Below are 25,968 nucleotides of genomic sequence, written 5' to 3'. Positions count from 1 at the left end.
GTTGCTTCAGTCGTGTCCTACTCTTTGTGACCCTGTGGACTTGTAGCCCTCTAGGCTCTTCTGTCCATAGGATTCTCCAGGCATGCATACCTGGGTTGCCAAGCCCCCCTCCAGGATATCTTCCAGACTCAGGGATCAAACCCATGTGTCTTACATCTCCTGCATAGGCATGTGGGTTCTGTACCACTAGCACCACCTGGGAAGCCCTTAATACTGCATTAGGTGCCACCATACATGTGCTCATAATTCCCTTTGTCTTCCTCTCTGCTTCTCAACTAGACTGTAAGATTCATGAGGGCAGGATCATCACTGTATCATTAGCACCTAGCATAACGCTTGACGTATGCTAAGTCGCTTCGGTCATGTCTGACTCTGTGTGACCTCATAGAAGGCAGCTTGACATAGAGTAGTCTATAAATATCCACTACATGAATTTTCTAAGTCAAGATTAATAGAAAAAATTGACACTGGAATGTGTACTTCTGATCTGTTGCCTTCAATTGGAAAGTGGAAGGAGTAGTTCTATCTAGTTTTTGCACATGGACTGTACAGATTAATGAGTCAATGCATTATACACCAGGTCCTCAGAAGGTTCTGTGCATAAAGCAAACACCGTTTATTTTTTGTGGTATATAAATCACCTTGAGAATATCATCATCATTTATAATTGCAGTGGCAGCAATAAGGGAACAACTTCAATTAATTATCAATAGTATTATGGCCTGAGAGAGAAACAGTTTGACACAAAGAAACAATAATGAGACTCTGTGAGAAACCCAAGACAGAAGCTGAAGCTTAAGTGGGTACCTAGGTAATCGATGACTGAAAAAGAATTCTGAGGGCAGAGGACACATGCACAACTATGGTGTGTGTTGGAAGAATGTAAGAAAGGAGGCAGGACTGTGAAAGAGGAAGATAAAAAGTAGCAAATGGTACGGCACTGTAGCCCTGTTGACTAGCTTTAAAATCAACTAGTATGTTCACTAAAATTGAAAATTTCTGGATTAACCCCTGATTAGCCAAATCAGAACTGATAGGGATGGAACCCACAAATTTGCATTTTAACAGATTTCTCAGGTCATTTTTAAGCACTAAAAATACCCAGTGGACTGCTAGCTCTTAAATGCACGAAACATAGGCTAAATTCTCTAAGTAAGGTGAGCATTGAAAAGGCATTATGAATTAGGATGACAGGAACCAACTCACCATATTTATTGTGCCTTATTTAGGAAGGGAGATCCCACCAATCTACACACGTTCCTCACCCCTCTGCCCTCATGCACGTGTCTCTGAGGGTAGGGGCTGGCTGTTGGCTCCAGGTTGTCACACGTTCCTCACCCCTCTGCCCTCATGCGCGTGTCTCTGAGGGTAGGGGCTGGCTGATACCTCCAGGTTGTCACACGTTCCTCACCCCACTGCCCTCATGCGCATGTCTCTGAGGGTAGGGGCTGGCTGATACCTCCAGGTTGTCACACGTTCCTCACCCCTCTGCCCTCATGCGCATGTCTCTGAGGGTAGGGGCTGGCTGATACCTCCAGGTTGTCACACGTTCCTCACCCCACTGCCCTCATGCGCGTGTCTCTGAGGGTAGGGGCTGGCTGTTGGCTCCAGGTTGTCACACATTCCTCACCCCTCTGCCCTCATGCGCGTGTCTCTGAGGGTAGGGGCTGGCTGTTGGCTCCAGGTTGTCTTTAGATCTTGGTCTTTCTTCCTTCTGTTGTGCTTCCTGGCCCCTTTCCCCAGAGTCCCAGTCTTTTGAGTCCTTCTATAAAGAAGATACCTAGAGATGCCAATATTTAAGTTATGCTGATTTGATGTACTCATAGTTGCCACGTTTCTGAATTTAAAAAACATCAGGTTGATTTTTCTCAGATTTTGAACATCTAAAGAACCAAAGGCTTTCTTCATTTGATTTTCCTTGAAGGTTATTCAGGATATCTTTTTCCAGGGTTGATAGTACCTCATCACTCTGGTCATGGAGGAAATGGTGGTTATCATTTGGGGATAAAAGCAGGAAATAAAGAAACGAAAAAAAACTCATTTTTTTTAGGAGGCATGAGGAGAGATTTATAGTTTGAAATGTAGCTCAAGGGATCAAATACTTCATTAAGTGGCTAAAGCATGATGTGAAAGAAAATGAAACAATTGGCTGACATTATCACTGGAGTTTTTAATCACTAAAATGAAACTATCAAACAATCTGGCCCTGTGGAAGGAGATACAAATGGTCATAATTACTCAGCCCAAGGAAGATATGGACCTGGCTTCCATAAGTAGATGGAAATGAGGCCTGTGTTAGCTTTCCCTTGACTCAGTTCAAAGCACTTGGCCAAGCTCATGCATCCTTCTAGTTTTGAGAGATGGCTATAACTCAGGAATCATGATCTGATTTAAGAGAAAGTGGGAAAATGGCTAACTATCCTACTCATGTGGGCAGTAACACGGATTTTAGCTTTGCAAGGATATTTCCTGACAAACCATATGCCCCATTTCTGTCTTTTAATGTTAGAACAATTCCCCAAAATAGTACTTCTTATAAAAATAACATTCTTTTCCCCACTCCAAATATCTTGGCATCTGAATGCTATTCTAAGCATTTTAGAAAGATAAATTAGTCCAAGCTATTTACAACAATGACTACCACTGCTGCAGCCAGAGATAGAGAGCTTTGCTTGAATTCCCAAGAAGAAAACAAGGGTATCATATAAGTCCCAGAAAACAAGCCAAGGCAACAAGTCCTGCTGTGGGCTCAGAGAGGATTTGAAAGGCTGCCAAAGCTTAAGGGCTGCGGTGGGGGTACACAGGGGATGAGAAGAGGGGTCTTTTCTCCAAAGTTTTATTCAAGGACTGCATTTTAATGTTCAAGTTGCCCAGCTCCATTATTTCAGCTACTCTGGCCAGGCCTTCCTAACAATAAGAAAGAAGCACCAACACGTTACAAAACGTTTCATTTCTCTAAAAGGCTGGGGCCTGGTCTTTGTTTGATTTATCTTCGGGTGTCCAATATCTGAGAGAAGAAAATTGATTTCAACTCTTATGCCCTCACCGACTCAGGAACCAATTACTCAGATTACAGATCGCCGTGTGGCGTCTGTTTTTCTTTCCCATGCTTCTTCTCTGTGAAGACCCAAAGTTTGTTGCTTTTTTTTTCTCACACGTAGACGAATCCAGTCTGGGCCACAGCGTATGCTGGGACCTCAAGGGCAGAAGACTCCTTGCTGGGCTCCCAGGCACAGAGGCCCAGGACTCCCTTCTCACTACCGCCACCTCCATAACCTCCCCACTCCTTCCATTAGGCTTAGGACCACAGGGATGGATGAGGCTCTAACAGACTGACAAGCTGCTTCTTGGTGTCTCAAAGGGCAATATGCAAACCACTTGCTTCAGAAGCATCACAAAAGCTTGTTAAAATATGGCCTCCTGAGTCAGAATGGGGGTCAGGGAATCTGCACTTTTTTTAACATGCTCCCCAGGTTCTTCTTCTGAATGTATAGGTTTAAGAAACATAACCATAGATCTAAAGTTTTAATTTCTAAATCTATTTGTTCTTGAGTCTAATAATGCATTTGAAAAGTAAAGAACAGCATTTGGATCCTGTGTCCTAGGATTTGGAAAGTGAGAGACTGGATTGTGAGGGATAATGTATTTGGGAAGGACTGAGGACAGGGAAGAACCTAGTAGAAAAAGGCCAACAGCATCCCTCTCTCGACTGTATCAAGTAACACAAGCTAGTATAATTGTAAGTGTGGCCTGGGTGTGAATCCGGGAAGTATCCTGGATTTCCCTCTTAAGTGTGAGGGCTGTGTAGCTGCTCCAAAATGAAACAGCAGTACAGTGCTCGCTCCTGAGTCACATTACCTATTAAATGGCCATGACGATAGCCCATACGCCCTTTGACTTAGGTTTTGTTTACCACTGTTGAGATGTTTGTAAATAAGTTGATGGTTGGGACTCTAGCTTTCCTCAGTTCAAACTCCAACTCTGTCTGTCACTTGAGACTAGGAGGTCTTTATTTCTTCTCTGTGCCTTAATTTTCCCCATTATGGAATGGACGTGCTTATGGTACCAGTCATTTGTACCTTTAGCGTTGTTAAAGGAGGCTGAAAAGCAAAAAAAAAAAAGCAGGACACAAAATGGATATTAATACTAGTAATCACTGTTAATAATTTCACATTATTGTTAATGAAAACTAATGCTGCACTGGCCAATGAGGAAAAGCTGAACTGCTTAGCTAAAGTCTGAGGAATATTTATGGACTTAAATTATTCACATGCTGCCTATCACCTCCTCCCACAGACACTTCAAAGTTTACAGCTCTTTGGAATATCATATAATTTTCTGAAGCTTCCACACCAACCTGCTTTTTCTCATAAAAGATGGCTGTGAGCCTTGCAAATTGCTCTCATTTCATTTTAGGTCTAATAGGTTGCAGTTTGTTTTTGTTCATTATTTTTTTAAAAAGAATGCTTCTTTTAAATCCAGGTCACACTTATCAGCAGACTCTAAATAAGCCTCTTACATTGTACAACCTCCACAATGTAACACAATAAGATGTTTGCTGCAACCGCTGCCCTCATACCCCAAAGCATTTACAATACATCTGACAAAGTGCGTCTATTTCCATGGCACCTATCACCATGGCAGCTGAGCAGCACTTCTCTTCGAACAATCAAGTTAGAAATATAGCTTTTGGCTACTGCATCCTAAAAGCTTTGCTGCTGAATAAATAAATGGGAGACTTCCTATTTTGTTTTTTTTCTCTTTTTCAAAAGAAGCCATAAACCCCTCTAAAACAAATTAACTCTTGCTAAATACTTACTAATTTCATAAAAATAAACCCTCTACCCCTCCATACCAGTTAGAGAAACATTTCTTTTTTTTTTTTTTCATTTAGAGAAACATTTCCAAGCTTCAAGACCAAGCAAAACATACAGACTATTTTGTGCTTTGAACTGCATTTTAAGATTCTTTTGGATAAAGGTTAAGAAAAGGGATATTGTTGTTGTGTTAGTAGCTCAGTTGTGTCTGATTCTTTGTGACCCCATGGATTGTAGCCTGCCAGGCTTCTCAGTCCATGGAATTCTCCAGGCAACAATACTGGAGTGGGTTGCCATTCCGTACCCAGGGATAGAACTTGTGTCTCCTGCATTGCAAGCAGGTTCTTCGCCATCTGAGCCACCAGGGAAACCCAAGAAAAGGGACAGTAAAGGATAAATTAGAAGTTTGGGATTAACAGATAAACACTACTAAGCATAAAACAGATAAATAATAAGGACCTACTATATAACACAGGGAACTGTATTCAGTATCTTGTAATAACTTATAATGGAAAAGAATCTGAAAAAGAACACACACACACACACACACGAATCGCTTTGCGGAATTCCACTAGTACCCATTCATCAAATGCTAACCATGGGCAGGGAATAATTCTTAATTTGTACATATGAAGGTCTCACAAGCATCTATGAGCCCATCCTTCCTGCATCACCTTCTTCTCAGACTGTGCTCTGGTAACCAGCACTCCTGTTCACACAATCAACCAAATCAGAACACAAGGATCGCCTCAGATTCCTTGTTCTTTCCCTCTTTGCGTCCACTCTAACACCTTTATTTCTACTTTCCAAACCTCTCAAGTCCATCCGATGGTTTTAAACACTCATCATCCCTCTGGGATTTTTGTTATGATCTTCTAACTATCCTCTTGGTTACCAATCTATCCTCATGGAGAAATCTTTCTAAAATGTAAACTGGATCATGGCACTTCTCTTTAAGAAGACAGAAGTCTGCTTAGCATGCCCTACCTGTTCAGGCACCTTCCTACCTGCCCAACTTCCTCTCTCATGCCTTCACCACTGACATCCAGCAATCCAGGAAAACTGCTAATCTGGTTCTTTGAACCCACATGCTATTCCCTCCCTTTGGGACTTTCCACATACTCTTCTCTTCAACTAGTCTCCTTTCATCTATTTCATCTCTATGCAAGTTACACATTTTCTAAAACTTAGCTTAAGGTTCAGTGCTTCTTGTTTCCCTTCTTCTGAGGCATCACAATTTCTTTGTATATTCTCATGATATTTTATTTATTCAACCAAAATCTACTATGCATTCAATATTATGCCATTCGCTGTATCTGTTGCTGATGTACAGACATGAATAGATATATATTTAGAGGGACTCCCAACATTTTTACTGCCTTGCTTATTTGTACCTCTCTCTGCCCTGAAGTGCTGGAGGGCATGGAATGGATCATAATCATCTTTGCATTCTTAGAACTTGGCAAAGGTAGGTACTTAATAAGTGTGTATTAAACCAACTGAAACAGCAGTGTTTTGACTACAGTGTTTTGAATGATGAAATTTTACAACTGTTAAAGTAACTCATAGTTTCCAATGAGTAGTGCTTGATACTCTACATTAGAGAAAAACACACCTCTATGTTTCCATGGAGCAAAGTCAACTGCATTCAGAGAGTACACAGCTCAAGTCTTTAAAGATGCTTTGAGATATGAGTGGATAATTTCTGAGTTCATAATCCATAATTAAAGTGACATAGGAGGCACATTTAGTCCCACTGAAGTCCACTTCTACAAACTGATTTCTAATCCATGCTGCACTAATTTGGCTGATAGAAATCTTGTGGTTTTATTCAGCATTTAGAGATATAGGCAAGAGAAAAGAGTAGAAATTTGATTTATAGCTTTACAGCTAGAGAAGTAACATTTTGGTTCTTGATTAATATTTAAAAAGTCAAACAAAATATTTGACATTCACTCTGTGGTTGATGTATGAATCTATCAACTCCATTCTCTCTTACAAAGGCATTCTCTGGGTTTTACACTGAGGCTTATTCCAAACTCAATCTTATGTTCTATTTCTATTAAAAATTGCTAATTGGCATCCACCTTTTGCTTTCTTTCACTGAATAAATACATTAATCAGTTTTTAAATGTACAAGATGATATTAATTTTCATAAGTTAACACTATAACTTTTTTTAATCTAAGTGTTTCCAAATTATCCTTGGATAGGGGAAGTGAAAAACTGCACATTTATAATATGGTTGAGATAGAAAACATATCTTTCAGATTTCAAATTTTGTAGATTCAATATAGGGCTTCCTTGATGGCTCAGATGGTAAAGAAACTGCCTGCAATGCAGGAGACCTGGGTTTGATCCCTGGGTCAGGAAGTTTCCTTGGAGAAGGAAATGGCTACCCATTCCAGTATTCTCACCTGGAGAATTCCATAGACAGAGGACACTGGCAGGCTACAGTCCATGGGGTCACAGAGTCAAACACAACTGAGTGACTAACACTTTTTTTTTCTTTCAGATTCAATATAAATCTTTGTCAATTTATTAAGCATTTAAGACTAGGACTTCTCTCTCTCTCTCTTAACTTTCTTTTGGAAATTGAAAGAAGCATGGTTAGAGGATGTCTTTGGTCAGGTCCCAAACACTATGATGTACTGATATATTCTCCTAAGATCCACTCACTGTAGGATTGAATGTTGCAAATGATGGGTCTAACCACAACTTGTGAAAACTTCTTTTGTTCCTCAAACCAGGAGAGCCAAGTTTCAAATCTGTTTATTCATTTCTACTTCCTGAAAGATTAGATACTCTAGCTCAATAACTGGTTCCTTGAAGGGCTCCTTTCTCTTGCTTTAGAATTACTCTTTATTTCCTTAATCTGGTTTCAGGTAGTTGACCTTAATAGTAAGAAAAGTGTTTTTGGCTTTTGTATGCCACGAAAGAGAACAGATGACCCATCTAATTTGCTCTTCTTTGATTTTCCATTCTTCTCAAAGCCGACTTTTACTACGAATAGTACCCTAGTGCTTTGATAGCCTTTGTGTAATCCTTATTATCAAGTACTGTGCTTTGAGCTAGTTTCTCAAAAGTAATAATTTTAGTAATTGACCTTTATAGACTCAGAAAACTTCCGAATTTAAAGCTTTGTAATGAATCAACTAAGATATATAGCATGAATATTTAGTTTGCAATTGTATAATCATAGAACTGAGAAAGACTTTGAGTTTTAATTAGAACAAGGCTTTTTTTTTTTTTTTTTTTTAACAATTTAAAGTCTTCCTCATTCCAATCGGTTCTTCTTACTTAGTTTCTGGTATTTATACTTATAGTGGTTACTATAATTTATTTAAATGAACTTTTTTTGCAACTATTTCTTGATTTATTAATTAAAAGTGGTATCTGTTACAAAAAAAATTTAAAAACTTGATGTACTTTCACTACTACTAATTTCCTTTCCAGTTACAGATTTTTCACTTATTTCTGATACCAAGGTTTATAAAATGTACATTCTTTTAAAGAGCTATAATTAGGAATTTCTCTGCCTTATTCATGGAGTAGATAACAAAATTTATGGTATATATATATATATATATATAGAGAGAGAGAGAGAGAGAGAGTTGTTGTTTTACAGAAATTTAAATAATATTTATATAGAAATAAGTGATGTATTTAGATTCAAAGAAAGGGCATGTGATCCACATCACGAAACCTCCCACTGCTCAACAGGAAAAAGCTTCAATTGTTAAGAATTCAGTACATTTTTTACTAACTTCTTTTCAACTTTCTTTGCTTTTATAGTTCATATTCAGGTACCAGTCTTCTCTATATTTTGCACCATCCACTTCCTTGAATTTACTTTTATTCTTTCAAGGTTTTCTCCTTGAGAATGTTTTTTTAACATGGGGTTCAGTTCAGTTCAGTCACTCAGTTGTGTCCGACTCTTTGTGACCACATGGATTGCAGCACACCAGGCCTCCCTGTATATCACCAGCTCCTGGAATTTACTCAGACTCGTGTCCATTGGTGAGAAGGCAATGGCAACCCACTCCAGTACTCCTGCCTGGAAAATCCCACGGACGGAGGAGCCTAGTAGGTTGCGGTCCATGGGGTCACTAAGAGTTGGACACGACTGAGCGTCTTCAATTTCACTTTTCACTTTCATGCATTGGAGAAGGAAATGGCAACCCACTCCAGTGTTCTTGCCTGGAGAATCCCAGGGATGTGAGAGCCTGGTGGGCTGCTGTCTATGGGGTCGCACAGAGTCGGACACGACTGAAGCAACTTAGCAGCAGCAGAATGTCCATTGAGTCAGTGATGCTATCCAACCATCTCATCCTCTGTCATCCCCTTCTCCTCCTGCCTTCAATCATTCCCAGCATCAGGGTCTTTTCAATGAGTCAGTTCTTCGTACCAGGTGGCCAAAGTATTGGAGCTTCAGCTTCAGCATCAGTCCTTCCAGTGAATATTCAGGACTGATCTCCTTTAGGATGGACTGATTGGATCTCCTCGCAGTCCAAGGGACTCTCAAGAGTCTTCTCCAACATCACAATTCAAAAGCATCAACTCTTCAAGCACTCAGCTTTCTTTATTTTTCACATCCGTACATGACTAATGGAAAAACCATAGCTTTGACTAGATGGACCTTTGTTGGCAAAGTAATGTCTCTGCTTTTGAATATGCTGTCTAGGTTGGTCATAACTTTTCTTCCTAGGAACAAGCGTCTTTTAATTTCATGGCTGCAGTCACCATCTGCAGTGATTTTGGAGTCCCCAAAATAAAGTCTGTCACTGTTTCCACTGTTTCCCCATGTATTTGCCATGAAGTGAACAAGATGCCATGATCTTATGTTTCTGAATGTTGAGTTTTACGCCAACTTCTTTACTCTCTTTTACTTTCATCAAGAGGTTTTTTAGTTCTTCTTCGCTTTCTGCCATAAGGGTGGTGTCATCTGCATCTCTGAGGTTATTGATATTTTCCCCGGAAATCTTGAATCCAGCTTGTGCTTCATTCAGTCCAGCATTTCTCATGAGGTACTCTGCATATAAGTTAAATAACCAGGGTGACAATATATAGCCTTGACGTACTCCTTACCTGATTTGGAATCAGCCTGTTGTTCCATGTCCAGTTCTAACTATTGCTTCTTGACCTGCATATAGATTTCTCAGAAGGCAGGTCAGGTGGTCTAGTATGCCCATCTCTTGAAGAATTTTTCACAGTTTGTTGTGATTCACACAGTCAAAGGCTTTGGCATAGTCAATAAAGAAGAAGTAGATGCTTTTCTGGAACTCTTGCTTTTTCAATGATTCAATGGATATTGGGAATTTGGTCTCTGGTTCCTCTGTCTTTTTCAAATCCAACTTGAACATCTGGAAGTTCACAGTTCATGTACTGTTGAAGCCTGGCTTGAAGAACTTTGAGCATTACTTTGCTAGCATGTGAGATGACTACAATTGTGTGGCAGTTTCAGCATTCTTTGGCATTGTCTTTCTTTGGGATTGGAATGAAAAATGACCTTTTGAGTTTTCCAAATTTGCTGACATATTGAGTGCAGCACTTTCAAAGAATCATCTTTTAGGATTTAAAATAGTTCAACTGGGATTCCATCACCTCCACTAGCTTTGTTCATAGAGATGCTTCCTAAGGCCCTCTTGTCTTTGCATTCCAGGATGTCTGGCTCTAGGTGAGTGATCACACCATCATGATTATCTGGGTCGTTAAGATTTTTTGGTATAGTTCTTCTGTGTATTCTTGCCACCTCTTCTTAATATCTTCTGCTTCTGTTAGGTCCATATCATTGCTGTCCTTTATTGTGCCATCTTTGCATGAAAAGTTCCCTTGGTATCTCTAATTTTCTTGAAGAGATTTCTAGTTTTTCCCATTCTATTGTTTTCCTCTATTTCTTTGCAGTGATCACTGAGGAAGGCTTTCTTATCTCTCCTTGCTGTTCTTTGGAACTCTGCATTCAAACGGGTATATCTTTCTTTTCTCCTTTTCCTTTTGCTCTCTTTTTTTCTCAGCTACTTGTAAGGCCTCCTCAGACAACCATGTTGCCTTTTTGCATTTCTTTTTCTTGGGGATGGTCTTGATCACTGCCTTCTGTACAGTGTCACAAACCTCCATCCATAGTTCTTCAGGCACATATCAGATCTAATCCCTTGAATCCACTTGTCACTTCCACTGTATAGTTGTAAGGGATTTGATTTAGACCATACCTGAACGGTCTAGCGGTTTTCCCTACTTTTTTCAATTTCAGTCTGAAGTTGGCAATAAGGAGTTCATGATCTGAGCCACAGTCAGCTCCTGGTCTTGTTTTTGCTGACTGTACAGAGCTTTTCCATCTTTGGCTACAAAGAATATAATCAATCTGATTTCGGTGTCGATCATCTGATGATGTTCATGTGTAGTCTTCTCTTATGTTGTTGGAAGAGGGTGTTTGCTATGAGCAGTGCATTCTCTTGGCAAAACTCTGTTAGCCTGTGCCCTGCTTCATTCTGTATTCTAAGGCCAAATTTGCCTGTTACTCCAGGTATCTCTTGACTTCCTACTTTTGTTTTCCAGTCCCCTATAATGAAAAGGACATGTTTTTTGAGTGCTAGTTCTAGAAGGCCTTGTAGGTCTTCATAGAACCATTCAACTTCAGCTTCTTCAGCATTACTGATCAGGGCACAGACTTGGATTACTGTGATATTGAATGGTTTGTCTTGGAAACTAACAGAGATCATTCCTTTTTTTTAGTTTTATTTAATTGCAGGCTAATTCCTTTACAATATTGTAGTGTTTTTGCCATACATTGACATTAATCAGCCATGGGTATACATGTGTTCCCCATCCTGAAGCCCCCTCCCACCTCCTTCCCCATCCCATCCCTCTGGGTCATCCCAGTACACCAGCCCTGAGAACCCTGTCCCATGCATTGAACCTGGACTGGTGATCTGTTTCACATATGATAATACACATGTTTCAATGCTATTCTCTCAAATCATCCCACCCTCGCCTTCTCCCACAGAGTCCAAAAGACTGTTCTATACATCTGTGTCTCTTTTGAGACCACATCCAAGTGTGCATTTCAGACTCTTTTGTTTAACTGTGATGACTACTCCATTTCTTCTAAGGGATTCTCGCCCATAGTAGTAGATATAATGGTCATCTGAGTTATTTGAACGGCAAAACCTTCAAAGTCTGCAAGTCAGAAAATATCTTGATTTTGCTGTTTTACATGAATAATAGTTCAGGTGAGTGAGTGTGGAAGTCTAGACTCAATATCATTCCTCCACACAAATCTCAAATTATCGTTCCTCTGTCTTCTTGTGTACAGTGCTGCTGATAAGAAACAAAATATCTGACCGATTTTCATTCCTTCATTCTTTATTCTTCATTCTCTATTCTTCCTTCAATTTCCCCACTCTGGGATACTAAAAAGATTTTCATCCTTACAGTTCTAAAATTTCATCAGATTATGTCTAGCTATGCATCTCCTTCCATTCTCCCCATACTAGGTAGAGATTTTCAGCTTGAAGATTCATATCTTTCTAAAGCTCAAGGAAATGTTCTTTTTCTGTTATTATCAGTATTTTGGTTATTATTGCTTCCTCCTTTCCATTGTTCTGAAACTCTGATTAGATTATGGGCTTCCTTATGTAGGCTCCAGGTCTTTTACATTTTTGGTGATTTTAAGTGTTTTGTTTTACTCTCTGGGAGAGTTCTTTGATACCAAATTCAGATCATCAGGTTGGTCTTTAGCCTTATCTATCATTCTACTGTTCAAGTTAACCCACTGGATTTTTAAACATCATATTCATAATTTCAAGGAACTCATTCTCCTTTGTCCTTCACTCACAGAGATTGTTTTCATTTTGTGGTTAAAATGCTTTTCTCTAATCACTGTAAGGATACTAATTAGAGTTTTTAAAAGATTCTTTCACCCCTCCCACCCATTTTCTTTGATTTATCTCTATTTCCTTTTGGCCAATTACTCATTTGTCTTTTTAAAATGAGTAACTGTCTTTTTAAAATTTGTTTCCCATCTTGGTTTCCTTTTATGTTGTTGGTTTTTCTCAAAATCTGGTGGAGGGGAGGAAAAAGATTTCCTCAACCTTCTTAGAGTTTCTGGCTGGGCTTGAAAATTAAACAGACAAAGACAGGAGAAAAGCATACAAACTTATTTAATCTAAGTTTTACGTTACAGGAAGTCTTCATAAGGAAATGAAGACTCAAAGAAACGGTTAAACCTGAGTATTTTTATATTAGGTTTCTTCAAGAGTGGAAAATCATGGAAAGATATGATACGGAAAAGAGTATGAAGTAAGTATAAACTGAGGGTCACTTAGCAAGGCCTGTTCATTCAGATTTCTCTCTGTGTCCCTTTGTCTTTGAAGATAAAGATGCTCCTCACCTCTAGGTATGGATAAGGTACCTCTCACATTAGGGTCTTATGACTGGCTTCAGCGGAAAGTCAGAAAGTCCTTCCTATACATGCCATTTCTCAAATCCTTTCAGTTTGAAATATTCAGCATGCCATGATACCATATGTTAGGGTAGTGTGTCCTGAACACTCTCACTAGTGACTTCTTTTCCTTTTTATCTTTTTAAAAACAGCTTTATTGAGGTGTAACATATGAAATTTTCAATTCATCAAAATCTGGTAATCTTGATTGTGATTCTTACCTATGAACGAAGGACACAATTGATAAGATAGCTTATATGCTATTGATAGACACCTTTTCCCATTGATAATAGGTAAGATTCTCCAGTAAGGAAATAATTCTCAACCTTAAGTACATCTTAGCATCATAAAAAGATATTTTTAACAGTGCAGATGTCCAGGCCCTGCCTCAAGCCAATTAAATTAGCAGTGGGCTTAGGCATTAGTATTTTCTTAAAGCTCTTCAGGTATTTTAATGTGGAGAAAGGTTAAGAAGCACTGCTATTAGGTATGTGTGCAGGAAAACAAGCTCATACATCCAGAGCTCACAATTACCAAAACAAGAGGGCTACAGTTTGGGAAAGGAAGTGTTTAGTCTTTGCGGAAAGAAATGCCTATCCTCTCTTTTCTTCTTCCTCTATAACTTTTGTGGAGGTCTGGAGTTTCTTCTCCTGGAAACCAGAGTTCTCTTTTAAGGCGCCTTCCCTAGCAGGAAGGAGTGGTTTCCTTAGAAAGTGTATGGCCAAAACCACCACAATATTGTAAAATAATTATCTTCCAACTAAAAGAAATTAATTAATTTTTAAAATGTTAAAATATAAGACCAGAAAGTGTTCTCTAGCTTTAGCCAAAGGTCTCAAGCCCTCCCAGTCCTATGCACATAGAGAGGTTCCCCAGCCCCACTTGCTGCGGTATCTGTTAAGCTGGGGGTCTTTCTGGGTTTTCTGGGGATGAATTGCACCAAGAGCCAGTGTCTGGATTATGGTTTCCTCTACAATTTCTTTGCCAATCCAATCTGATCTGCTTTCTATTTTTCAGAAATTCTTCAAACTTCTTGTCCACTGAGTTTACTAGTTCATATTTTCCAATGCTTATATAAATGTATAATTTAAAAAATATTTTCTGTCATCTCAATGGAAAAATGGGAGGAAGGTGGACACAATTGCTTGCTCTGTCGTCTTAGACTGAGAGTCCCTCAAACCGTTCTGGATGTCTTCTAAAGCCTGGTAAGAGTTTAACTCTGTCACCAAACTTTCCTCAGAAAATGTAACCAGTGTTTTATTAATACATAACTGTTCCTGCCTTTGCTATAACTCAGTTGGAGTTATTTGGAAACTCACTTAACATCTTTGTGTTGGTTCTCCTCATTTTTAAATAGAAGAGGGCTAATAGGGATTTTCTAAATTTCTTCCCATTATTAATATTTAAGGATTATAAAATTGTCTTTAGAATAGGATTCTGCCACTATCTGAAAATCAGGGCGTTCTGTATAAAATACCTTTTAAATATAGAGAGGCAGGACCTTAGTATATTATATAACTAGAACACTCTGGCTCCCCCAGAGTTTAGTAAATCTACTTTAGAGGAAGAACTAAAATAGAATAATGTACAAGCAACTAACCCGGTGGCTACTTTAGATTTAGTGGTCACAGTAGTCTTCTGTGAGGAAATGTCATGTAGGCTCAGAACAGAATAAAAAGATAGAAACAATCATAGAAAAATCAGGAACAGAGAACATGCTAGGTAAAGAGAACAGTTAGTGCAATACCCATTTACTAGACTATTAATGCACATTTCTATGTTCACTTAATTGACTATGGATCCTGGTTTTAACTCTTTTTGCACAAAGTATGCTTTAACTTTAGTAGCCCAATTTGATACGGATGCTGTTGCCCAAAGCTGTTCTCTCCCTGTGCCTTACTTTTGCTTATAATGCATTCAGACAATGCTACTATAGAAAAATGTATGCAGTAAAAGAATCCCTGTGAATCCAAGGCAAGGCTAGTCTATACTACAATAGGCAAGTTCTGCCAAAAAAGGAAATCAGTTTGCTTCACAATACACACCCAAAGATGATTTCTGATGCATTCAGAAGATGCTCAGAACCAGACTGACTTTTTAGTTCCTTCACTTTTGTGTACATCTCAGTTTGGTTTGGAGAAGGCAATGGCACCCCACTCTAGCACTCTTGCCTGGAAAATCCCATGGATGGAGGAGCCTGGTGGGCCGCAGTCCATGGGGTGGCTAAGAGTCGGACAAGACTCAGCGACTTCACTTTCACGCATTGGAGAAGGAAATGGCAACCCACTCCAGTGTTCTTGCCTGGAGAATCCCAGGGACGGGGGAGCCTCATGGGCTGCCGTCTATGGGGTCGCAGAGAGTCGGACACAACTGAAGCGACTTAGCAGCAGCAGCAGTTTGGTTTAAAGGAGATGCATCTCAAAGCAAATGGTCCATTTGGTTATGAAATCTTACTCTCATTCTAAATACCGTCTTTCAGCATAGGGCCTTCACCTGCATTTGCGTTCTTCATTCAGATGTTTTGTTATTCAGCTCTTATTCCTCAGTTGGCCAGTCACTATTTTGTTTTTTAAATCAGGATTTATTTTTTATTTCAATAAATTATCAATTATAGTCAACTCTCAACAAAGGTAATGCTAGAATGACAATTAAATTACCTATCTGGAAACAATGAGAGCCATAGCTCAAGTGGGAAGAAGGGAAAAATCACTCTCAGTGGACATAAAAGATTAGCAAACACCATAAAAACAGAAGGAAAAATAACATATGTGAGTGTGTGTGTACTAACTTATGTACAGCACACTTCTTTTGAGAGTTGGAATTGAATCACAAGATATTTCATATGACAGAGGATAACTAAATATCTTTTTCAAGAAATATTATTTGCAAGCTTCTGAAAATAATTCTGAAGATTTGCATGGTGCAAAAATATTAAAGTACATCAATTACAAAACTGAGAATTTGCCATATGGTGACTTAGAATCTCAAAGCTTCAGGTTGAAAAGAAAAATCTGTTATATTCTTCTACCTTCTACAATATTCAGTATTCACTGCCAAGTTCTCAACATTATGAACCAAATTATAGTTAGATATGCAAATTACTGGTTACACAACACAAAGTAGCCTAATAAGATTGTGAACTTATACTGGCTCCTTTTCTCTCTCCCAAACCCAATGCTGGAGATGCCACAGAAAGGAAAAGGAGTAATGGATCTTGGAAACTCATATACAGACTGAGAAATCCTTTCAAGGAGAGTAGTGTTTGGGTGCCAGTGTGCACAGCAGATAGGAGTCCAGAGTGAGAGGACAGGCAGCCACAGGGGAAAGACTGGAATGGAGCGTCCTAGTTTTCTTCTCCCCTTACTGCCCTGGGGTAGATCACTGGAGGCAGAAAAACAGCAGTACCCACTCTCAGGGTGGCACTGGAGCATTCTGCCACCCTGTAGGGTGAAGAGACACAGAGGCTCCCAGAAAGGTAAAGGCATTTGGGGGTGCTCTGGTTGAGTGATGGGTAGAGGCGGTCAGTGGTGAGCTGGTGGGGAAGGAGGCAACATCAAGCCCAGACCATAACAGCAGAGACCTTCTACTCTGAAGAACACTCTCTTTGCCACTCCCTAGGCTTACTATCGGAGAAGGCAATGGCACCCCACTCCAGTACTCTTGCCTGGAAAATCCCATGGATGGAGGAGCCTGGTGGGCTGCAGTCCATGGGGTCACGAAGAGTCGGACATGACTGAGCATCTTCAATTTCACTTTTCACTTTTATGCATTGGAGAAGGAAATGGCAACCCACTCCAACTATGGGGTTGCACAGAGTAGGACACGACTGAAGCGACTTAGCAGCAGCAGCAGGCTTACTATGAGGGGCCCAAGCTAGAATCTCAAAATAAATAAAACATAACTGATCAAACTATGGGGTAAAATGATTAATCAAAAATCAAAGCTGCATAGAATAATGAACCCTGAACAGAAGCTCATAGATCAAGCACACAAAATATTAACAAAAATTTATAAGATTTAAATATCACAATTTAGCTCAAACTAATAGAGAACTTTATATGCAATACAGAATAGATATTTTGTTTTCTTTAAGCATACATGAAACATTTGCAAAAATAAACTACTTGCCAGGGCACAATGAAAACCTTAATAAATCTCAAAGAATCAACATTATAGACATTCAAGATTAACCAAAATGTAATAAAATCAAAAATCATAGGGAAACTATAAAAAATTACATCTGAATGACAGTGAAAAACATGTCAAAATTTGTGAGAGTTTTAAATATATTAGTCAGAAAACAAGGCACTAAAAGTAAATGAGTTGTATTTTTCAACTCAAGTGTTAGAAGAGCAATAGAAAGAAATCCAAAGAAACAAGTGAGAAGGAAATAATATGAAAATAAATCAATAAATAGAGAAGAAAATAACAAAAATGGGGAAGATGAAAAACCAAAATCTGCTTATTTGAAAAGATTAGTAAAACAGACTGGATTGATCAAGAAAAGGAGAAAGAAGAAGAAAATAAATAAAATGTAACATGACAAAGAAGAAATAGCTACAAACAGAGATCACAAAATAATACTATGGGCAACTATGTGTCAGTTATATGGAAACTAGAATAAAATGCATATATTTGGGGGAAATACAGTAAAAATTAGTACAAAAAGGAGACAAAATTTCACACTAAACAATAGTCTTCAAAGAAACTGAAATAGTAATCAAAGACTTCCTCCATAAAAGAAACCATAGATTCCAGGTGGCTTTACATTTCATTTCTATCATACTTTCAAAGATTAGATGATGCTTATTTCATGCAAGTTGTTCCAGAAACAAAGAGGGAAAACTATTCACATAATTTTATGTTGCAAGTATAATCTTGATTCCAAAATGGGATGAGTGAGGGCAGTACAAGAGAAAGGACTGCAGGCTCCAGTCATTAATGAGAGGCAGTAAAGCACAGCATGTAGGTACAGGGATTCCAGGGTCAAGTTCTCTGAGCTCCAACTGCAGCTTCACCATTGACTAGCTGTGCGGCCTTGGGAATGTTACTTGACTTCCTTGTGTCTTAGTCTCTTCATCAGTAAAATGAGAATGACAAGAATTAGTATATATGTGGTAAACTGTGAGTGTGTCAAAGTCCTTGGTCAGTGCCTGGTATGAAATATACTATAAATAAGTAAATATTCTATATATAATTAATATCCTATAAAAATCCTATAAGTAAATATCCTATAAACATCCTAAAGTAAATATCCTATAAGTCAGAGATCACCAAAGTTTTTGGCTCTAGGGACTGGTTTCAAGGAAGAGGAGTTTTCCGTGGACCATGGTCGTGTGTAGGGACAGTGTTTTCAGGATGATTCAAGGACACTGCATTTATAGTGCACTTTATTTCTAATCTAATGCCACCACTGATCTTACAGGAGGTATCAGTCCACAGCCTGGAGACTGGGGACCCCTGAAAGTGTTAGCAATTGCTAATACTGACATGAATATCAAATTTATAAATGTTAGCTAACCAACAGATATTAAAATGCTATATAAAACAGCAATCAAACCAGAGTTTATTTTAGGAATGTAAGACTGTTTAACTTTAGAAAATCTTATCAGTTTAAATGTACTACATTAATTGACAAAAAGAGAAAAATCACATGATAATCTTAGTAGATATGGATAAAAAATTTTAATTCCTATTTATGACTAAAAAATATTGGAGAAGTAGGAATCAAAGGAAATTTCTTTGTTATAACTGTATGTAGAAATTACAGACATCATACTTAATGGAGAAAGTTTAAATGCATTCCTTGTATGATTAAGCATAAGACAATTTTGATCACCTATACAGAAATTCCAAAAGATTCAACAGACATGATATGGAACTAGCATGTGAGTTTGGCAAATGTGTCAGATATAAAATATATATCTATATATGGCAACCCACTCCAGTATTCTTGCCTGAAGAACCCCAAGGACAGAGGAGCCAGGTGGGCTACAGTCCATGGGGTGGCAAAGAGTCGGACACGACTGAGTAACTAACACACACACACACACACACACACAGAGCATTCCTCTATACCAACAACAGCCAACAAAAAATACACTGTTGAATTTACAACAGCAATGGAAAATACTGGAATTAGCCTAAAAGGTACAAGATCTTTATGTAGAAAAATTTTAGACTCCATTGAAAATCCAATAAATAAACAAACAAAAGACTCAAGTAAGTGGAGGTACATATTCTGTGCATGAATGAAAAACTTAAGATTATAAAGTGTCAATTTTCTCCTAGTTGAATACATGAGTTCAATTCAGTTCTAATAAAAATTCCAGTATGATTTTAGAACAACCTAAAAAATTTATTATAAAACTTACATGTAAGAATAAAGAACCATCAAAACTAAGTCAACTATAATGGCCATAAAACAAATGTTTTGACACAAGAATGGAAAATTAAACCAAAGGAAGAGAATCAAGAGTTCATGAACAGAACCACAGATTTAAACTTGATATATGATAAAGGTATTACCATGGGTTCTGAGGAGTAGGATAAACTGTCCAATAAATTCTGCTGAGAAAACCAACTCATTACACATGAAGTACAGAATGCTAGATTCTTAACTCATAGTATATTTAAACTACAAACGGATAAGTAATTAAATGTAAATCTAGATAGTAAAAGATAATGCAATAAAATAACTTTGTGCCTTGAAAATGTGTTTTAACCAAAAAGCAGAAACCACAAGGTGAAAAATCTGAAAATTTGACTACATTAAAATAAGAATTTTTGCTCAATAAACTGCACAATAGAGTTAACAAATAGGTGACTAACTAGAAGGTCTAAACCAATAAGAGAATAAATAAGAAAAAGATGGAAAATCAAATATAACTAGCCAATTCACATATAAGGAAGCCTGAACAGCTAACAAGTACATAAAGAGATGCTCAACCACACTTGTAATTAAGAAAAAGAAAGAGCCTTTTATTTCTGCCAGATTCATCAGAATTAGAAATTCAGATAATACCAAATGTTAGCAAGAATAGAGGGGAGAGGAAGAGGAAACTAAACCTTTCCATGCCTGAGTAGTCAAAGATATGTTTTTTTCCAGTAGTCATGTATGGATGTGAGAATTGGACCATAAAAAAAACTGAGTGTCAAACAACTGATGCCTTTGAATTGTGGTGCTGGAGAAGACTCTTAAGAGTCCCTTGGACTGCAAGGAGATCAAACCAGCCCATTCTAAAGGAAATCAGTCCTGAACATTATTTGGAAAGACTGATTTTGAAGCTGAAGCTCCAATACTTTGGCCACCTGAAGTGAAGAACCAAATCATTTGAAAAGACCCCGATGCTGGGAAAGATTGAAGGCAGGAGGAGAAGGGGATGACAGAGGATGAGATGGTTGGATGGCATCACTGACTCAATGGACGTGAGTTTGAACAAGCTCTGGGAGTTGGTGATGGACAGGGAAGCCTGGCGTGCTGCAATCCATTGGGTCACAAAGAGTTGAACATGACTGAGTGACTGAACTGAATTGAACTGAACTGAGGTATCATGGCTGATATCTGAACTGAATTGAATTTCCGTTCAATGATACTCATTGAATTCAACTGAATGAATTCAATGAAATTCAATGAGTTTCAGTTCAATGATACCTTAACTGAGCTGAATTTCATGGCTGCAATCACCACCTGCAGTGATTTTGGAGCCCAAGGAAAACAGTCTGTCACTGTTTCCACTGTTTCCCCATCTATTTGCCATGAAGTGATGGGACTGGATGGCATGATCTTAGTTTTTGAATGCTGAGTTTTAAGCCAACTTTTTCACTCTCCTCTTGCACTTTCACCAAGAGGCTTCTTTAGTTCTTCTGTAGAAGGGAATGGCAAACCATTTCAGTATTCTTGCCTTGAGAACCCCATGAACAGTATGAATTGAGATATACAAATACCTAATGAAGTAGCAAACCCTTCATAGTACGTATAGACTATGGAAATTCTGCCACAGGTTTACAAGAAGACACGTGTGGGATACTTACATTAGTGTTGTGTATGAATGGCAGTGGGGGATTGGAAGCCACCTAGGAGTCCATCATCAGGGAGCAAGGAATGAATGCAGAAGTGAACTCTGACAGAAGTACACAATGAGATATGATGAGTTGGAAAAAATTAACTAGTTGCACATGTAACACAGTTAAAGTAGAATATATAAGAAACAAAATGAGAATAATAGCACAGCATCACTTTTTAAATTTCAAAACACATATACCAAACATCTAGTTTATACACACAAACCCAAGGATATATATTAGTCCCTTTAGAATGGATGATGAGAAGGACAAGGGAATGGGATTGAGTCAGCAGAAAGAAGAGGTAAAATCAAATAACACAAAATCAGAGAGAGGCCTTTCACTGATTAAGTATCCATATAATCATATTAAAGAACATGATTAATCTGTATTTCTGCATTTGAGGAGTGCATTCCCTACATTCATCATGAATAGAAAACTACTGCCATATACCAATAGCCAATCATTTTATGTGCCTAAGCAGAAACTGAGGTTTCCAGATTAAAAAAAGATTTAGCTTGTTCACTCTCACAGACATATTAAATCCATTTGTATGCTCTTTGAAAGTCATAGGCTCAGTCAACATTTATCATTGTTTATCAGAAAGTGTCTTATGTCTTCAGACCTGATCGGATTAATTTGCTCACTCTGACACAGCAACAGTATATTAAAAATACCTTAAATAATATGGAATAGTCTAATTAGACTATTAGAAGCAATATATTTTCTTAGACCTTGAATTAAATCCTTCATTTGAAATGACTATTATTAATATTGCTGCATTTGTTGAAATGACCTACAGATGACTTGTCTGCAATGTTTAGTTTGAAATGGGACATTTCTGCATTTTCTAGTCAGAAATTTGATTAATGTTGACTTAAACTTATTAAATTCCTTAATTATACATTTCAAGAAAGTATTTTATTCTAATGTCAACAATGGTCACTGACGTTAACATTATTCAAATAATGCTCAGAACACAAATGGTTTCTTAGATCCTTCCATTTTTACTCATTTAGGGCAACAGTGACACTATCCAGCTTACGTATTTACTTAAATTGCACATTATATCTTGGGAGGGTTCTTTGGTGGTCATCCTAGTTTTTCCCTAAAGGCCCATCAGAAGGGTTCTGCTTTGTTACAAAATTATCAGTCCTAGTACCCATGAAAGAACTTAACCCAAAAGTTTTGCCATATGCATCAAAAGGATCTGATACAGTAATGATTCTTTTAAGGTTTCATGTTTAGCACTATATATAAGTTAAAGCCTCACAAATCTCCCCAGTATACATTGAACTAAAATGTTTTTAATTTCAGTTATTTTCAAAACAGAACATTATTTTTTATAGCAATGTAGCTGAATGCCAGAAAGTCCAAGGACTCTGACTACAGTTTTAATGCTGATTCATAGTCTGTAATTATTTGTTCAGTACATTATTTGTTTCTCCTTTCTTTCATCTTGCTTATCCAACCATTGACTTCAGACTTGTTAATATGGCACACTTCAGCTAATGGTATGTGAGAGAACATTCATCTTCCATATCTGAGCAGAAACTTCATGTGAAGTGTGGCTGGGCTGGGGCCCTCTTGCTTCATTCATCCTTACACCAGGAGAACAGCATGTCTCTTTTAACCTGGGCTCCAAAATGGAAAAGCACATGGAGGTGAGCCCACCAAAGTTTCAGTTCAGTTCAGTTCAGTTCAGTTGCTCAGTCGTGTCTGACTCTTTGTGACTCCATGAACCGCAGCACACCAGGCCTTCCTGTCCATCACCAACTCCCGGAGTTCACCCAAACCCATGTTCATGGAGTCGGTGATGCCATCTAACCATCTAATCCTCTGTCATCCCCTTCTCCTCCTGCCCTCAATCTTTCCCAGCATCAGGGTCTTTTCAAATGAGTCAGCTCTTCGCATCAGGTGGCCAAAGTATTGGAGTTTCAGCTTCAACATCAGTCCTTCCGATGAACACCCAGGCCAGATCTCTTTTAGGATGGACTGGCTGGATCTCCTTGCAGTCCAAGGGACTCTCAAGAGTCTTCTCAACACCACAGTTCAAAAGCATCAATTCTTCGGCGCTCAGCTTTCCTTATAGTCCAACTCTCACATCCATACATGACTACTGGAGAAACCATAGCCTTGAAACTGAGCCAAATTGTGATATAACATGCAGAAGAAAAACTATTGTTGTAAACCACTGAGCTCTGGGATTTATTTGTTATAAACTAGAGGAAGTTAGAGAATTCATGGATTTAGGGAGTGACAAAAGAATTTACCATCTGCTTTGTCCACATAAATTAAGAATAATCTTTTACTTTTCTGACTTTATTGATTCCTACATTTCATTATTTCAGCACAGGCTCTATTTAACTGTATAGAATCTATCTATCCACTTACCTAGCAATATCAGAAAAATTCTAGCACTTTACAGATTGAGTCTACAAAAATATTCAAATGATATGTTGACTTGGCCCAAAATCTTATATATACTGACCACACATTAGAATGATGACATAGGGCGGGCGGGGGAGTGGTAATCTTAAGCTTTCTTTATGTGGAAGAACCAAAGGGTGACCAAATAGTGGTGAAATGGAGCCCAGAGGCACTCTCAGTTTCTACCATGTACACTTCCTTCAAGCAGGTAAATTCTTTGAGCCACCCTGGTCGACCTTCCAGTTTGATATCCACCAATACACTATCCCCCAGCCTAGGAGGGAACCCCCTGAAAGGAAATGATAATATGTTTGTCATGATTTTATTTACTCATTATTTTCATTTGGAACCTAGTACAAGGCTTATAAATAATAGACATTTAATAATGTTTATTGAATGAGTAAAAAGAATGATTGTATGCATAGTGCAATTCCCTATTGTTTAACTGACAAAGAAGAGTTTGATAGAAAATACATGTGAGTTACATCCACTATTTCTCATCCTAGACATGTTGTCTATAAATGCTGCTTTCACTTTTGCCTTCGAATAGGAGTTGACAAGGAGGAAAGGGATCACCAAGAAGAGTCTTCTGAGCATTCACTTTGTCTTAACAACCTTCACTAGGGGTACTACTCTCCAGGAACATTCAGCTCTAGGCTTATGTATGCAGAACCATCAAGGATGCCAGACTACGGATTCAGAAGGCAAAGGCAGAAGAAGCAACCAGGTACTGTGACTTTTCTTCTACTGGATCTCAAGCTCCTTCAGGTCAAGGAAGACACTGTGCTAGGTGGTAAACATATAACAATGACAAATAAGACAATGTTTACACCCTTCTAGAGCTTATACTCTATCAGGGATATGCTCATTAGTGAATGAATACAGGAATAAATCTGTAGTTTAAAATGATGATAAAATCTACAAAGAATATCAAGCTACTAGAAATTTAATGTGGTTTGAAAATTTTACTTCTTAGGGCTCTCATTTTATTCTTGGCTTCCCTGGAGATTTACAGATTTAGCCAGTGAAGTTGATGTCAGAGCAAGTATTCAGCGAAGTTTCCAACAGTTTAGTTAAGTTTTAAACTTCTCGACTTTTCCACTGTCACCAGCAATTTAATACCTGCATTTACCTGCCTGGCAGAGGACAAGATCATGTGCCTTTATGCTGAGGCCACAGGTAGAATGACTTTGCTTTTAAAGCTTCAAGAGCATTGCTAAATGCATGGTCACTTCCAACTAAATGAATGACTTGGCCCACAACAGAATTACCATGGTGTCTTCAGATGGCTCATTCCCAGGGCCAAGATATCACTTAAAAGGTCAATAGCATAACTTAATAAAGGGACAAGTTGTGTGTGCGTGTGTGTGTATTCTTAGGTCTTGTTGTGAAAGAAGAGAGGCTATTGTAATTTTGTTTCATTTTTTTAAAGGAGAAAGTCTCTTGCTGAATTAATGGAAAATGCAGTTGACTACAGCTACATGAACTGATTCTAGGATCAGGGCCAGAAGGCCTAGTGACAAATTCACATTCTGTTAGCAACAAATTTCTGAATTTCTACAAAGGTATGGAACCCCTCCTGTGATTCTCAGGAGTCCTAAATACTCACTGAAGAAGCTGGAAGCTACTATAACCTAACAGTCAAAGGATGTAATCTAGACAAGAGTCGTTCCTCCAAGATGGATGGGTCTGTCACAAAGCAGAGATTCAGATCAATAAGGACAGATGATGAAGAAACAATTTTTCAGGATTTCCTATTCCAGGCTCCTAGACCCTAAGTCTAAGAAACATTACATCAGTAAGACCTTCTTCATCAACCTCAATAGGCAAAAAGCAGGGAATACATGATCTAGAAACTTTTTAAATGAAACTGGTTAGTCTCAAAGAATATGACTGCTGTAATGCTGTGAAGTAACCACTGGATAATATCGAGTTTAGGTTACGTTGGTTACTTTAGGTTACGTGGTAGAATCTCATTTTTTTTTTTGGTCTACTTGTTCCCCAGGGGAAGAGTTCTCAGAAAAACAACATTTTGTTTTGCTGTGAATAAATGCTAACTAATGAATAGCAAGCAGACTCTCCTCCTCCCTTCCTCTCAAAAACACCTCGTCCTCTTTCAAGATTAGTTCAAATATCATCTCATCTTGGTACACATCATTAATTACCCCACGTAATTACTGGCTTCTCCTCTGGTTCCATGTTCATATCTTTGTTATCC

General features: G+C 38.3%; 1 protein-coding gene across 3 annotated transcripts in view; it reads right to left on the bottom strand.

Annotated features, from left to right (window-relative positions):
* Positions 1-25,968, bottom strand: part of RTN1 (reticulon 1) — a 236,906-nt gene that overhangs the window by 55,127 nt on the left and 155,811 nt on the right. Inside the window, exons 4-5 of one of the 3 annotated variants that reach the window (XM_086320440.1) lie at positions 21,291-21,379; positions 18,211-18,330 (exon numbers count right to left, since the gene is read on the bottom strand). The exons of 1 other annotated variant lie outside the window; for it this stretch is intronic. In XM_086320440.1, coding sequence (XP_086176566.1) covers positions 21,333-21,379 — 47 coding nt within the window. In that variant the 3' untranslated portion in view covers positions 18,211-18,330; positions 21,291-21,332. Of the gene's footprint in view, positions 1-18,158; positions 18,331-21,290; positions 21,380-25,968 lie in introns of those variants that run through there. One more of the 3 variants, XM_086320438.1, reaches the window with a different exon arrangement.

Source organism: Bos grunniens, chromosome 10 (genome assembly GCF_055505025.1).
Source record: "Bos grunniens cultivar Pamir isolate PY7600 chromosome 10, Bosgru_T2T1.0, whole genome shotgun sequence".
NCBI classification, from domain to species: Eukaryota; Metazoa; Chordata; class Mammalia; order Artiodactyla; family Bovidae; genus Bos; species Bos grunniens.
This window is presented reverse-complemented; position numbering and strand designations above follow the sequence as displayed.